The sequence below is a fragment of the Aspergillus homomorphus genome, assembly GCF_003184865.1.
Source record: "Aspergillus homomorphus CBS 101889 unplaced genomic scaffold BO97scaffold_86, whole genome shotgun sequence".
Lineage (NCBI taxonomy): Eukaryota > Fungi > Ascomycota > Eurotiomycetes > Eurotiales > Aspergillaceae > Aspergillus > Aspergillus homomorphus.
The window spans coordinates 43,500-57,196 of NW_020291972.1; the positions used below are offsets into that span (position 1 = coordinate 43,500).

General features: G+C 52.8%; 5 protein-coding genes across 5 annotated transcripts; 3 read left to right on the top strand and 2 right to left on the bottom strand.

Moving 5' to 3' along the window:
- Nucleotides 1–362: 362 nt before the first annotated feature.
- On the bottom strand, nucleotides 363–1,901 carry BO97DRAFT_409424 (60S ribosomal protein uL10; the record flags this gene model as incomplete). The annotated part of the gene is made up of 3 exons (XM_025696062.1): nucleotides 1,635–1,901; nucleotides 1,509–1,578; nucleotides 363–1,450 (listed from the first exon to the last, which is right to left on the bottom strand). Coding segments are annotated over exons 1-3 (938 nt in total), but the record flags the coding sequence as incomplete, so codon positions are not given.
- A 208-nt stretch (nucleotides 1,902–2,109) lies between these two features.
- On the top strand, nucleotides 2,110–3,797 carry trm82 (putative tRNA methyltransferase; the record flags this gene model as incomplete). Its single annotated transcript, XM_025693173.1, has 3 exons — nucleotides 2,110–2,584; nucleotides 2,656–3,324; nucleotides 3,401–3,797. Exons 1-3 carry the CDS (start codon nucleotides 2,193–2,195, stop codon nucleotides 3,795–3,797), a joined length of 1,458 nt encoding a protein of 485 aa, XP_025545972.1. The 5' UTR covers nucleotides 2,110–2,192.
- An 884-nt stretch (nucleotides 3,798–4,681) lies between these two features.
- On the bottom strand, nucleotides 4,682–10,451 carry BO97DRAFT_438902 (mRNA export factor mex67; the record flags this gene model as incomplete). Its single annotated transcript, XM_025697937.1, has 4 exons — nucleotides 4,682–5,437; nucleotides 5,500–7,317; nucleotides 8,264–9,829; nucleotides 10,023–10,451. The coding sequence occupies 4 exons, from the start codon at nucleotides 10,449–10,451 to the stop codon at nucleotides 4,682–4,684; spliced, it is 4,569 nt and encodes a 1,522-aa protein (XP_025545973.1).
- A 659-nt stretch (nucleotides 10,452–11,110) lies between these two features.
- BO97DRAFT_401299 (retrograde cargo receptor ERV46) lies at nucleotides 11,111–12,918 on the top strand. The gene is made up of 4 exons (XM_025694333.1): nucleotides 11,111–11,216; nucleotides 11,295–11,594; nucleotides 11,671–11,851; nucleotides 11,915–12,918. Exons 2-4 carry the CDS (start codon nucleotides 11,402–11,404, stop codon nucleotides 12,855–12,857), a joined length of 1,317 nt encoding a protein of 438 aa, XP_025545974.1. The 5' UTR covers nucleotides 11,111–11,216; nucleotides 11,295–11,401; the 3' UTR covers nucleotides 12,858–12,918.
- A 597-nt stretch (nucleotides 12,919–13,515) lies between these two features.
- Nucleotides 13,516–13,695, top strand: BO97DRAFT_307762 (uncharacterized protein; the record flags this gene model as incomplete). Its single annotated transcript, XM_025691176.1, has 1 exon — nucleotides 13,516–13,695. A coding segment is annotated over one exon (180 nt), but the record flags the coding sequence as incomplete, so codon positions are not given.
- Nucleotides 13,696–13,697: the final 2 nt, after the last annotated feature.

Consider the following 13,697-nt stretch of genomic DNA (forward strand, 5'->3'; position numbering starts at 1 on the left):
GCCGCTCGGTGCCTCGGGCCGTCAATCGGCTGATCACCGCTGACTACGCGGAGCTTGCCCAAACGACCTGGATACTTGTATTATCGTAGGGCTACAAATCATACAAACATTTCTAGTATGGACGAAAAGGGCAGAGTTTCTTTGATTTATGTATGGATTGGATGCATTCTATTGCTAAAGCTATCATGTACCATGTTTTGAAGAATCTTCCCCTTGTAGACAATAGACTATCGGAAATAAATATCACAATATTCCCGATCCTCTACACCGTGCCAAACTTCTAACTACAGAGAGCTGCTGACAGTGACATACTGAGTATATTCTGCCAAAACACGAAGCTGGCCTTACGTCCTACGACGAACCAACGTGAACCTATTATGACAATTGTCATTAGCCATCCGATTGCCTCAAAAGTTCAAGGGACAAAAGTGAGAGAGTAACAAAGGTGTCAGCAAAAAATTAGAGTGTAAGTTGTTGCTGTTTTTGATCTTCAAAGCGATAGCTCCGAGTTAAAAAGGATCATCATTCACCCAGGAATGTTGTGCATGGGAAAGACTCTGTGAAGACAAATTGAGCTTACCTTCGTTGATTCATCAGACAATGGAGCGCAAACTACGTTCCATATCTAGATGAAGGTTTGACCATAACATTCTTGACCATGAAATCTTTTTCATTCATCCAATCGTCAAGATTGGTAAGAAGGATATCTAAAACATGGCGATCGTTTCACGTGTAGAAATGACGCGAGACGTTTAGTCAAAGAGACCGAAGCCCATGTCGTCATCAGACTCCTCAGCCTCCTCAGCGGCCTCCTCAGCAGCGGGAGCACCACCAGCGGCAGGGGCAGAGGCGTCAGCGGCAGGAGCGGCGGCAGCGTAAGCGTCGGGGTTGGCGATACGGTCCTTGAGCTCCTCAATCTCGGGCCAGGAGATCTCGGTCTCGATGGCAACAGCGAGAACCTTCTTGTAGCTGTTGACCACGGAGTGGATGACAGAGGGAAGGGTAGGGAAGTTAGCGGCCAGAGAGATGGTGGTGATGGTCTTGATGGCAGCGCTGAACGCATCGAGAAGCTGGGACTCCTCGATGTCGAGAACGTCGGAACCGAAGGTCTGACCCTGGTCGTAGACCTGAGCGATGGTCATACCGTAGGTGAAGGGAGAGATGTTGAGCATGTTCAACAGGGTGGCCTCGGAGGGGCCAACCTTGGCGCCAGCCTCAACGAGCTTCAGGTCGGTGGTAATTTCAATAGTACCACGAGCAATCTTGGTGGGGACACCGAGAGCCTGGAAGAAAGAGGTCTTACCGGGTTCCATACCGGTGTTACCAGCGGGAATCCAGACGTCAGCGGGGGCAACGGCACCAGCACGAGCAGGAGCAGCAACACGGTTGGCCAAGATCTTCTCCTTGGTGGACTTGAGGTCACCGTTGGTGAAGATGAAACCGACATTGCCTAATCAATTCTCATCAGCCAATTGTCTTCACGAGCACGTGAGAATATAAATACGTACCCTTAACGAAGGGAAGCAGGCGCTCGTACTCGGGGTTGTCGTTGACGAAGCCCTTGATGGCACGGCGAACCTGTGATTATACTGTTAGTATGCATCAACAGCAGAAGAGCTTGGGAAATGACATACCATGGTGTTCTTACCCATCAGGACGACACCCTCACCACGCAGAGAGACACGGATCTCGTGCATCTGCTGGGAGCTGACATTGTCGACACCGACAATGAAAACCGTCTTGTACTCATCGAGAAGGGCCTTGAGCTTCTCGAAGTAAGCGGCCTTGCTAGCAGACTTGCCCCCCATTTCTCCTTATTTCGCTGAAGAAAGGCTGTTTAAGGGCAAGGGAGAATTTCTTGACGTTGTTGTTGTCCGAATAAATCGAAACGTTGAAGTTCGAAAGAAACAACGCAACTGAGAATTTTGGGAAATCTTTACTCGGTTGTGGCCTCGCTAGCCGACTAATCACGTGAGCCCCGCTCCACGCTTAGCTTTTTTTGTCATTCTGAGGTAGGCGGTATCCCATGCGGTGACACTTTAGGCGGTGAGGCTTTTTTTTTCTGCCCTCCACCCACTCCTCTATCAAATCGCAAGTGGGGGAGCGCAAGGTTAAGTTCTGCGATTGTTACTGAGCCTATATACTTTAGGAGCTGCACCACCGTTCTTGGGCTCCGTCGACAGCATTGCATTATGGCTGTCAACTTTCAACACCCGTTCCAATGTGTCCAATTTGTGGAAAGACCGCAGGCCAAGCTTCTGCTTGCCTCCGCCGGCCCACGGCTGTATTCCTACTCTGCCGAGACCGGTCAGCGGCTTGCGAGCTGGCCGCAAGATACCAGCTCCAGTGACCACGAACCCCCAGAGAAGAAGAGGAAGGTCTCTATATCGGAAGGCGGATCTGCGGAAGTGTCTAGACCAGCAGAGGTGACAAAGGAACCGAAGCCCGCGCCTGCTTGGGCGAACATTCCCATCGTAACCAGCACGTCGAACGGTGACTATGTTATTGCTGTCACTGGGGAAGACAAGTGCATCCGCGTCTTTCAGCTCCAAGACGACGGCTCTTTCAACCAGCTCACCGAGCGGTAAGCGTAGTCCATGACACTGCATGCCGTGCTGAATGAGACCGATGTTGTATGCTAATGCATCCTCACAGCATCATGCCGAAACGCCCATCCTCCATCGCATTGACCAGCGACGAGACCACAATTTTATGCGCTGACAAATTTGGAGACGTTCACTCTCTCCCCCTCATCCCGAGTAGCGACAAGCCTGCCGTTGCTCCCAGACCGAACAGGGAGGCGAAACTCAGCCATCCTGCCGCAACCGACCTTACCGTGCACACCAAGGGCAACCTGAGAGCCCTGGAACAGCAACTTCTCCTCGCCAGCAAGAAGAAGGAGGAAGGGGAGGAGAAGTCGGGCCCGTCCTTCGAACACCACCTCCTGCTCGGCCATGTCTCGCTGCTTACCGATATGGTCTTCGTCTCTCTCCCCTCCGAAACCCAGAAGCGCACCTACATCCTGACCGCGGACCGCGATGAGCACATCCGTGTCTCTCGCGGGCCACCCCAGGCACACGTTATCGAAAACTACTGCCTGGGTCATACCGCCTTTATCAGCAAGATCTGCGTGCCGCAGTACGCCCCGGAGTATCTCATCTCCGGTGGAGGCGACAACTACCTGATCGTTTGGAACTGGGCCGAAGGTCGCTTCCTCCACAAGGTTCCTCTGGTCGAGGAAGGCTCCGCCACCGAGGTGGTTGTCCGCGGGATCTGGGCTCCGACGCTTGGGGACATGCGGCTCATCCTGGTCGCGCTTGACGGGTGAGTGCTCCCGATCAGAGCAATGCTGCTACGATCATGCAACACGTGCAATCAACTAATCCTCATGCTCCGCCAGGTCCCCCCGCCTCCAATGCTTCACCCTACAAGCCGACGGCTCCCTAAAGCCCCAGACCCACATCGAACTTACCGGCAATGCCCTAGCCGTGACCAGCATCGAGAAAGATAACACGCTCGTCATCTCCGTCGACTCGATCCGCACCGCGGGTTCGATCCAAGAGTGGCGCGCCAGCGCCTCCGCTCCGTCCACCATGATTGAGGCAGTCCGTCCGCAACGAAGCGCAGAGGGGTCGCTGAGTTGGGAACCGACCCTGAAGCCCGTGACCGACGCGATCAACGCCGCGGGTTCCACGGAGGTCTCATCTACCATCGAAGACAAGAAGAAAGGCGAGCTGAATGATTCGTTGTATGCGATGAGCAAGGTCCGGAAGACGCTGAAATGGGAGGATGAGTAAAAAGCATCTGAACATATATACCTACATCCTTACCCAATGCTGCTGGCTAGAGACCGTGTAAAAGTCTATGTTAATGTAACTGTGGAATAGTTCAATGTACATATGCATATAATGGATTAACATCACCAACGGTTGAAAGATCGTCCCCTCGTTCTTCGCCGTCATAACTCTTGCGCGGGAGTGCTTTTACCGCCAACTCTCAGGACGTAGGTAGCAAAGTAGATCATTTTTGAGGCCTGTATCGAATCCAAGAGGGCATAAGAACGTTATTGTCATAGCCCATGGGTGGGGTACCTTGATGCACCCACGGTACCAGATAAATATCGAGCGGAAGATCGCCCCGCGCAACCCGTTCTTCCTCACCAGAATTGAAACGCCATGGTTCATATACGAGATTGGAATGATCCGAGAACAGCCTCGCACTATCCAAAAACGTTGGAAAGCCACCCAGCAGACGAGCTAAGTGGTCGGCCCAGAAGCAGAGGTGATCGAATGATGCAGTGTGATGCCGTCAGCACTTCCACTTTCAATCTTCCGTCCCCGCCGGCCGCATACCCACTGCCGATGAGGATTCTCAAGGACACCAAGCAATTCGGTTCTCAAGATCATCTCTGTGGGTCAAAGACCGCGGATGTTGTCGATATAAAATGGCATGGTCTTTTTTTGGTTTGAACTGCTGCTGTGCATGTTCACAGCACGCTGTAAGGCCGTAAGGTAAAATTGAAGCATACTCACAGCAAATCCTCCCTGAAAAGAGGTAGGCCTATTCATTATAAGGCTCATGTCCGTGAGACACATGCACTATGAATGAAACTTACGAAGAAGAGGAAGGAGAAATTATATTCATATGTACAGTAACTACATCAGACCGACCGGAAACAAAATCACCCATCGTCCCCACTCCGGCCAAACCTACCCCCGAACCCGCCCAGATCACGGCGGAAGAACTTGCCGATATTCTTCAGGTTCTCGTTCAGATTAGCAGCAGCGCTACTCTCTGCGCCGGGGTTATTCGGGGCCGCCGAGCCCACGAGATTGGGCGTAGAGGAGGCTGAGGTGAGGGTGGCTCCGCCGGCAGCACCGGAGGCCGCGCCCCCACCTCCGGGGAGCATGCTACCTGACGAGCTGCTCATGGGGGTTCCGAAGCGGTCGACGCCGTCCTTGGCGGCGGAGATGAGGGCGGAGCCGAGCATGGATGCGTCGAAGCGAGAGGGAAGGTTCGTGGCGCCGATGGACGCGGCGGCCGATCCGAGGCCGAGGCCCTGAGAGACGGAGGTGGAGGTCGGCGTGGTGGTGGATTGCAAGGCGGTCAGCATAGGGTTACTCTGTTGGAGGTTGGATGCGTAGCGATCGGATGCCCGGTGGATCTGGAAGAGTTCCAGGAGGTGATTCTGCTCCTGGCGGCTGCGGATGCCCTTCATGTCGAGAATCTTGCGGAAGTTGGTGTTATTCTGGTCGGCGATGTGGACGAGGTAGGCTTGCACGAGGGCTTCGGGGGGCGAGGGTTGCACTTGGACGGTTTTGAGGAGGGCTTCGATCTTAGCGAAACTGTTGTTGACGCGCTTGACGAAGCCCGCGGGAGCGGGGCTGGGAAGGAGTGATGAAAGGCCAGTCTTAAGGGCATAGGCATCGAGGAGCATCTAGAAGATGGTGGTTATTGGCTGGGCAGCTCTCGGGTGCGGACCTGAGGGAGAAAACTTACTTGCTCCGCTCCAGTCTCTGCAATAGGTTTGGATTGAAAGATATTAGTGATGAAGAGGTTTGAGATTAGCTCTACAGTGTGGTCTGCGAAAGCCCGGGCATACTGCTGCTTGTGTAGCAGCTGTAGGGTCTCTGAACATTTCGTCTGAGTCTTAGACAGGAGTTCGCCCACGTAGGAGCTCTGGTCGCTGACACTTTCCAATCGGCTCCAGGGAATATTGCGCATTTCACGCCAACAGGGCTCCAATTCGATCTCAACCCTTCGCACGAGACCTCGAACGGTCGCGGACGCGATCCCCATGAAGGTGTCGGCCTGGCTCTGCAGGTCCACTGACTGCTTGAGTGCCTTATCCAGCCTCCCCTTGATCTTCTCTTCCAACTGGTTGCAGGTCGTGTAGCAGTAATCTGCGGTGTTGAGAACCAGGATCAGATCCTCGAGATTGGCGACTTTGGACGGTGTGTGTCCGGTGGGACGTTCACTGATATAATAGAGAAGTACCTGTTGCGCGTACTGGTCCAGATACTTTGCAAAGACCTTTGCCAGGTCTGCAAGGCTTCCGCCGGTGGATAACTTTGCACATTGCTGTAAAGCATGTCGGTAGAAGTTGAACAGGTCCGTCGAGGAGGATATAACTATATGAGAGTCGAACTCTTCATCCGGCGGCTTCACGGGTTGTTGCCGGTACTTGGGTATAAGCGCAGCCAGCTGCTTGTCCTGAGCCTCGACCCACACGCTGAGATAAGGCTCGAAAGCCTCCGATATGGCCTGACCAAATACAGGCGCCTCGCTCGATGCAAATGTGTCAGTGGAGGGACGGGCGGGGGTCACAAACCGCCGCTCAAGAGAATGTTCAAATTCCAAGGTCTCTTGCAAGCACGACAGCAACAGATTGACGTCGATCGTTTGACCATTGCGCACCGAGCGGGAGAGGATGCCCTTGAAGTCGTCCCTCGTTCCTTCACAGAAGATGTTGGCCAGGATCTCGTTGACCTTCCAAGCTGCGGGAAAGATGGGCGCGTATTCCTCATCGTAGATCTTGAGGATGCGCCTAAACCAGGCATACCGGCGAGAAATGTTATCCAAGGACCCAGCCTCCTCATTATTTCTGAACACTTGGCGATACTCGCGGAGTTGGAAGTTACAATACCAGGTCACTAGCCGGGATCTGGCATGGTCGCCCAGCGCATCCATGACCAGACATCCTTCCGACAGTGTTGACCTCTGCAACCCTACTTCTCCCTTCGCGAATGCCAGCTCGAAATCCTCGCAGACCTGTTCCAACAGTTCGCGTTGTATATCTGCGACGTTCTTACTGAGAAGCGCAATTTGATCGATCGACCGGTACGACTTGAAATGCGCCATGAGCTGGATTACCGCCTGCAGCAGCTGAGCACAGTCCCTGTATTGTCTGGTCCGACTAAGGGCGCGTAGCTGGTCGTAGGCCGTAGTCAGCATCTGCAACCGCTTCAGCGCTGTCATGGACAGGGTGAGATTCTTTTTCGCGTTGTCTAATTGCTTGATATCCGCCGTCATCTCCGTGATAGCGAGCTCGGTCTTGGAAGCGCGGTCGCGCACGTCGTCGATCTTCTTGAAGAGATCGGTCAAATCTGCTTTGGCGGCCTGAATGCGCTCGACGCTTTCCGCATTGGACGTAACCTGGTCCTCGACCAGGCCACTGATGTCGTCGTCGAGCTCATCTTCATATGCGCCGAGGGACTGGGACACTTGTGACACGGAGGACAGCGTGGAGGGATGGGAGAAAATCGCGTTGAGATGGTCGATAGGATCGTAATCAGCTAGTGCAACACTGATGGTCAGCTAGGTTTTCCCAGAGTCGGAACTGAAGGGTTGACAGCTCGTCCGCTCACCTGCATCTAAGGGGTCAATATCGGCCGCTCCGTTGGAGGGCATTGAGGCGGTGGTAGCGGTAGTGGTGAACATTCCATTAGCTCTTCAATACAGACGCCAGACGCATGCTGCAATGCCAGCTTGAGGGTAATCGTCAGTCCAACATGCACACAAACAAAGAAAGACGGGGTCTGAAAGAATGAAAGAGCAGGAGGAGGATTGGTGAGCTCCAGCCCCGATTAACTAATGAGGGGCGGGGAGTCTAGGTTGTTGGTTCGGCGGAGCTCACAAAGCGCGCGGGCGGCGGGAGTCCGGCAAAGTCGCCTCGAGTCTGGTCGTAGCGTTCGGGCAGGGGATTTATGATTTATTATAGTGCGCAACATGGAACATGCCTAGTTAGTTTTCGATCTGCACCGGTCACGATGATTATCTACAACAATGATAGAAACTTCTCTTCTCTCTCTCTCTCTCTCTCTGATGGATAGGTAGGTCACCTCTTGTGGATAATAAACTGACCTGGGGGTGTTACTCTCCAACCCCAAGGGCTCTTTCTTCATGGACATCATATTTCGTGGGTTTTATTAATACACAACAGGTTAAGATAAAATGAAAACTAGTTTCACTATCACAGTATTCAGCCCGATTCCCATTCGCCCGAGCCATGCAATAAGCGACAGAAACAGAAGAAGAGAAAATCAGGCCAAGGCGAAGCAAAATTCTGACTCCAAACAGACGCCATTGAAAGTCTAAAAAAGTGCGAATGAAATTGGTCGTTCTAATAAAAGAGAGGAAATGCGGTGTTGGGTAACTCAAAGGGTTCCAGGTAGAAAAGCCTCAGGGGGCAACGTTCCCTGTTCCTGTAGAACCGTTAGCATGAGCGTCTTGCCAGAAAGATCCGGTGGATGGATGGTCTTACCTTAAGCTTGGCGACATCCTGTAAGGCCTTATCCAAATCCCAGCCATTTCCGCTGATAGCCAATTGAGAATATTGCAGCGTCATCCCTGTCTGCTTCATGACCTGCAGTATCAATTGCTCTTGTTGCACTTGAGTCTCATTTTTGCCAGGCCCAGGCATGCCATATCCTTCGGGAGTGGCTGGTGGTGCCGCCACCTGTTGAGGAACAGCTGCCTGATCAGTAGGCTGCGGAGGAGCTGCTTGCTGAGCCGCTTGCTGAACGGCTCCCTCAGCTTCTGGAGCCCATGCTTCATTGCCGCCATACGCGCGACAACACAGAATATCGTTGATGACTCGTACTCCACCTGCACCACCGCCAGGACCCAAGACGAAAGTTCTGTCGAAGCTCCGCGTGTCGATCTTAGACCCCTTGCCGACTTCGTCATACTTTCCGTGCACCGTGATCAGAAGACCGCCAACGCCGGTAGGACTCTGACCGGTCGGATCGACTAGACCCGGAATCGGATAGCACTCAATTAGCCAATCTTGAGGATGCGCTGCGATATCTGGATGTCTTGTAACCGGAAGACTGTTCCATAACTTGCGAATTTTCTCCGCACCGTTATGCGTGCGAGACATTCTGGCGGTCAAATGCGTGATTCTGAGCAAGTTCCTGCTGTTCTTGATGTACGCATCCCAGGCGGCGACATCAGCTTGATGGGCCCTGGGAGCGGCGGTGTTGATGTTGAGAGTGAAGGTGGATTCATTGTCGTATACGCTATCGAGGAGACCGTTCCGGTCATTGTCGTAGCCCGAAAAGAAAGCTCTGATGAAGTTTTCGGCAATGCAGCCCTCATCCCGGAAGTACGGTGCCTGGACAGGGATTGGCGACTTCTTCAGCGCCGCCAATTCTTCAGCTGTCCGCACTTCAATACCGTTCAAAACTCGGAGTTTAAGATACCACTTCAGCATGGTATCCTTGAAAGTGGGATCGGCGCTGAAAGGATTGTTGGAGAGGTCGAGGAACTCGAGGTTTTCGAATTTGTGGCGCCATCCCAACAAGGACTGTGCGTCCTTGAAGTCGTTGTTCGAAAGGTCGAGGTTCTTCAAGTCTGGGAAAGTTTGCGCCAAAGTAGTGACCATCTTGAGGTTCGCAAGCTTATTGTCCCTGAGACTGACGCTCTCGACCGCCTGGCGACGTGCGGCAGCGCTGTCGAAAATCAAGCTGAGGTTCAGCTCCCAGACCTTCATTAGCGCGGGGAAGAATTTCGATTCAGTTGATGTGCTCTGGAAAATACCCATGGCTATGAGGTCCGGATCGTTGTGTAGGTCCGAAAGGTTGAGCAACTTGTTTTCTCGGTCAAAACGCTTGGCGAGGAAGGCAGTCATTTTAGCCTTCGTGTCGGCGGCCGAGGGCGTGCTACCATTAGCAGACAGCACCGACTGATCCAACAGCGCGCTCTCGGCGTCATCACATTTTTCAATCGTCAAAGGAGCGCCTGCAAAGCTAAAGCCGTTGATCTTAAGCATCCTGTCCAACAATTCTGGCTTGATAGACACTATAAGCGCGTCGCCTTCGACCCGCGACTAGTGAACGTTAGTAAGGCGCAAGAGACCTCTTCGTAACCCGCGATCATCCCAAGGAAGAAATGCCAAATGAGCCTAAGCAAGTGTCGACCATCGTTCTGGAGGTACCATCACTGAAAACGAGAGCACACCGGAGAGGACGACGCTGGTGATAACTCATGTCGATAATCGCAAGTTCTGGTGTTGCACATACCTTTGTGATCCTTGCGCGTGCGCTATTTCTTGCGTCGGGGGTGCTGATTTTTTTCTCGAGGAAGCCGATTAGGCTTTCTAGGCCGCCGTCGGGATTCGACGCGGCCTTACTCTGCTTCCAGCCACGGACGCTAACATGTTCCAGGTTACTGGTCCGGCTGCCTTGACGAATATTTGCTTGATGCGAATCCGAGTTGCTAGTAATAGCCTTTTGAATGGCGTCTAGAGCCCGGCTAGACGTCTGAGACCGTGTTCCAGACGAGGCGCCAGCGCGGCCAGAATCACCACGACCCCTTTTCGCACGGGTTTGAGGTGTGTTTCCATCCATTACCAAGTCACCTTCCCGATCGACCTTCTTAGCAGCACCCCGCTTGCGGATGCCTCCGCGATCCGAAGCGCTGGGGCGGCCTCGAGCCTTTCCGTTCTTCATAGTGGTGATAAAAGGAAGATTGTGTTTGGTTGATTGTTTTCTCGTGAGAATTGTAAGCTGGAAAGGAATGGGAGTGGTCGACGATGGCGCGAGAGGTTTTTGTAGGCAGGTGCAGCGCCGCGCGCTTTGTCGTCCGAAACTAGCCAAGCGGCATTCGATGAAAGACGTTGAAAGAAACCGCTTACGAGGTCAAGTGGATGAGATGAAAGAAAAATCTTTTGATTCGGCGTTCTAAATTTTGGGGAACCCTTGGTGCGTGTGGGAGAGAGAACCGCCAGTCACCCTCGGAGCTGAGTTATGAGGGAGGGGAATAATAATGAGTGCAATAGAAGCAGAAAGCAAAAGCGACAATGACAAGTTCGAGTCAGCAGAAAAAGTGACGTGCACCACCGAAAGTAGTCGTGTCACGTGAGACGACATCTGGCTGCAGATTGCGACGGGCTATCACGTGATCTGCAGTCAGGTACTGTGGCCCAGCGCATCCAATCAGGCTCTGTAGTCTGTCCTTTGACATTCTGCTGGTAATACCGGCGTATCGATTCACGGACGCGGGCAGGCAATAATACTGCACTATTCCCCACAGGGTAAAATTGCAACAATACAGTACTCAGTTCGTCCGTTACCCGCAGTGTCCTGTAGTTCTCCGCTACAGCTAACAGGACAGCTTGTTCCAATTGAAGTTGCACGCCAGTCGTCACTGCCAGTTGAGGGGCTCGCTTCGTGCTGCTTACTGTGCTACCTCAATCATTCATTCAGTTTACTCAGGTAAGTATTTCTCTGATTAGACCCTAACGATCGGCCAATTGGACGTCCTCAACTGGTTAAGCTGACATACAATCCCAGCCGATAGACGCCCTGCCTTTATCGCGGGCACTAACTGGCTCACCGAAGACCGCGACCTTGCACATATTCGACGACCTCTCCGCATGGTCGTCAAGCACGTTTGAGAAATGGCGGCGAAATCACGATTTACACGGTTAGATGCGTTCGCCAAAACGGTGGAAGATGCTCGCGTCCGAACCACGTCTGGTGGAGTCATCACCATAACCTCGCTACTGGTTATCTTCTGGCTTGTATGGGGAGAATGGGTGGATTACAGGCGCGTGGTGGTCCTGCCCGAGTTGGTGGTGGATAAGTCAAGAGGTATGACAATAAAGTTCACTCTGCTGGATGACAGGAACGAAGTGAGGCTGACTTGATGACCTTCGGCGCATTGTAGGAGAGAAGATGGAGATTCATCTCAACGTGACCTTTCCCCGGCTCCCTTGCGAGATGTTGACCCTCGATGTTATGGACGTGTCAGGCGAGCAACAGACTGGCGTGGCCCATGGCATTAACAAAGTGCGCCTGACTTCAGAGGCCGAAGGAGGCCGTGTGATTGACGTGAAAGCTCTAGAGCTGTAAGATTGGGATTCCCTAGTCCTTTCTTGATCTTCATCCCTGACCAATCCTCTTTTGATCAGCCATTCCTCAAAGGAATCCGCGAAACACCTGGACCCCGACTACTGCGGCGAATGTGGTGGCGCACCCGCACCGGCTGGCGCCATCAAGGCTGGATGCTGCAATACCTGCGAAGAGGTCCGCGAAGCTTATGCCCAAAAGCAATGGGCCTTTGGCAAGGGAGAGAACATTGAGCAATGTGATATGGAGGGATATGCGGAACGCATCGATGCACAGCGTCGGGAAGGCTGCCGCCTCGAGGGAGTTCTCCGCGTAAACAAGGTGATCGGTAACTTCCACATTGCGCCCGGGCGCAGTTTCACCAGTGGTAACGTCCATGTGCACGATCTTGCGACTTTCTTCGAGCCCAACCTGGCCGAGAACGAGAAACATACCATGACCCACGAGATTCATCAGCTTCGATTCGGACCGCAGCTGCCTGACGAGCTGTCAGATCGCTGGCAATGGACAGACCACCACCATACAAACCCCTTGGATAACACTAAGCAGGAGACTAGCGAGCCTGGGTACAATTTCATGTACTTTGTCAAGGTGGTTTCGACATCGTACCTCCCTTTGGGCTGGGATCCGCTATTCTCGTCTTCCATCCACAGCGCCTATGACAAGGCCCCTCTCGGTGCCCACGGCATTGCCTATGGAGCAGAGGGAAGCATCGAAACCCATCAGTACTCGGTGACCTCCCACAAGCGGTCTCTGCGCGGTGGCGATGCCTCAGACGAAGGTCACAAGGAGCGGCTCCACGCTGCGAACGGCATCCCAGGTGTTTTCTTCAACTACGATATCTCCCCGATGAAGGTCATCAACCGCGAAGCTCGCCCTAAGACGTTCACTGGATTTTTGACTGGAGTCTGCGCGATCGTTGGTGGCACTCTGACTGTGGCAGCTGCCATCGACCGTGGGCTATATGAGGGTGTCAACAAGATGAAGAAGCTTCATTCGAGCTGAGACTATCTCTATTGCCCTTATAGTAGCCCGCAAGGGATTCACAAGTAGAAATGGAGAAAGGAAAAAAAAAAAAAAAAAAAAAAGACCAAAAGACTCGGGGAGCCTAAAGGGAAACCAACAGCGTTGAGGGTAGAACAGTTGCGCAGGAGCGTCAGCAAGGCAAGGGCACTCAGGCAGTCCAGGCGTTTTAGGTCCATTGGTACACATGCAATCATATCTATTCCATTTTGTTATTCTAAACTAAGCAATTTTACAATTGAAGTCAGCTGAGTCTTGAGTTGACATATCTCATGGGTTAAAATTATAATTAGTTATGCATCAACATAATGCAATGTTGAGGTCCTGTGGCGAGTGCTTGGGTGAAAACCAAGTATGGATAAACCAAGCCGGAGCCACCGCTTATGACGTTACGCATGTCGCAAGGAGCAGGAAATCCTCGGCGCACGCGACAGATTGCACTTCCTCAAACCTTCTTTCCCCTTAGAATTATGTTTTCCTATAACCCAAGGATACCATGTTCGCGCTCTGTCGGAAACCCAGACCCTTATTCCGTGCGGTTGAGCAAATTCCATCACCTCCCCGCCATCCCCTAAAACCCGGGTTATGCTATACTACAGCTCGAACCAAAGCGTCAACTACGCCACTACCCGCGCGCCAATTTCCAACCTCAGGCTTCGCAAAACTTAATCCGTCTACGGCATACGAAGAAGAGCAGCTCCCATTCTATAAAGCGGAATGCTTCTATCCCGTCCGCATCGGCGAGGTTTTCGCGTCCAGATACCAGGTCGTCGTGAAGCTCGGATACGGCACCTCATCGACTGTCTGGCTTTGTCGGGATCT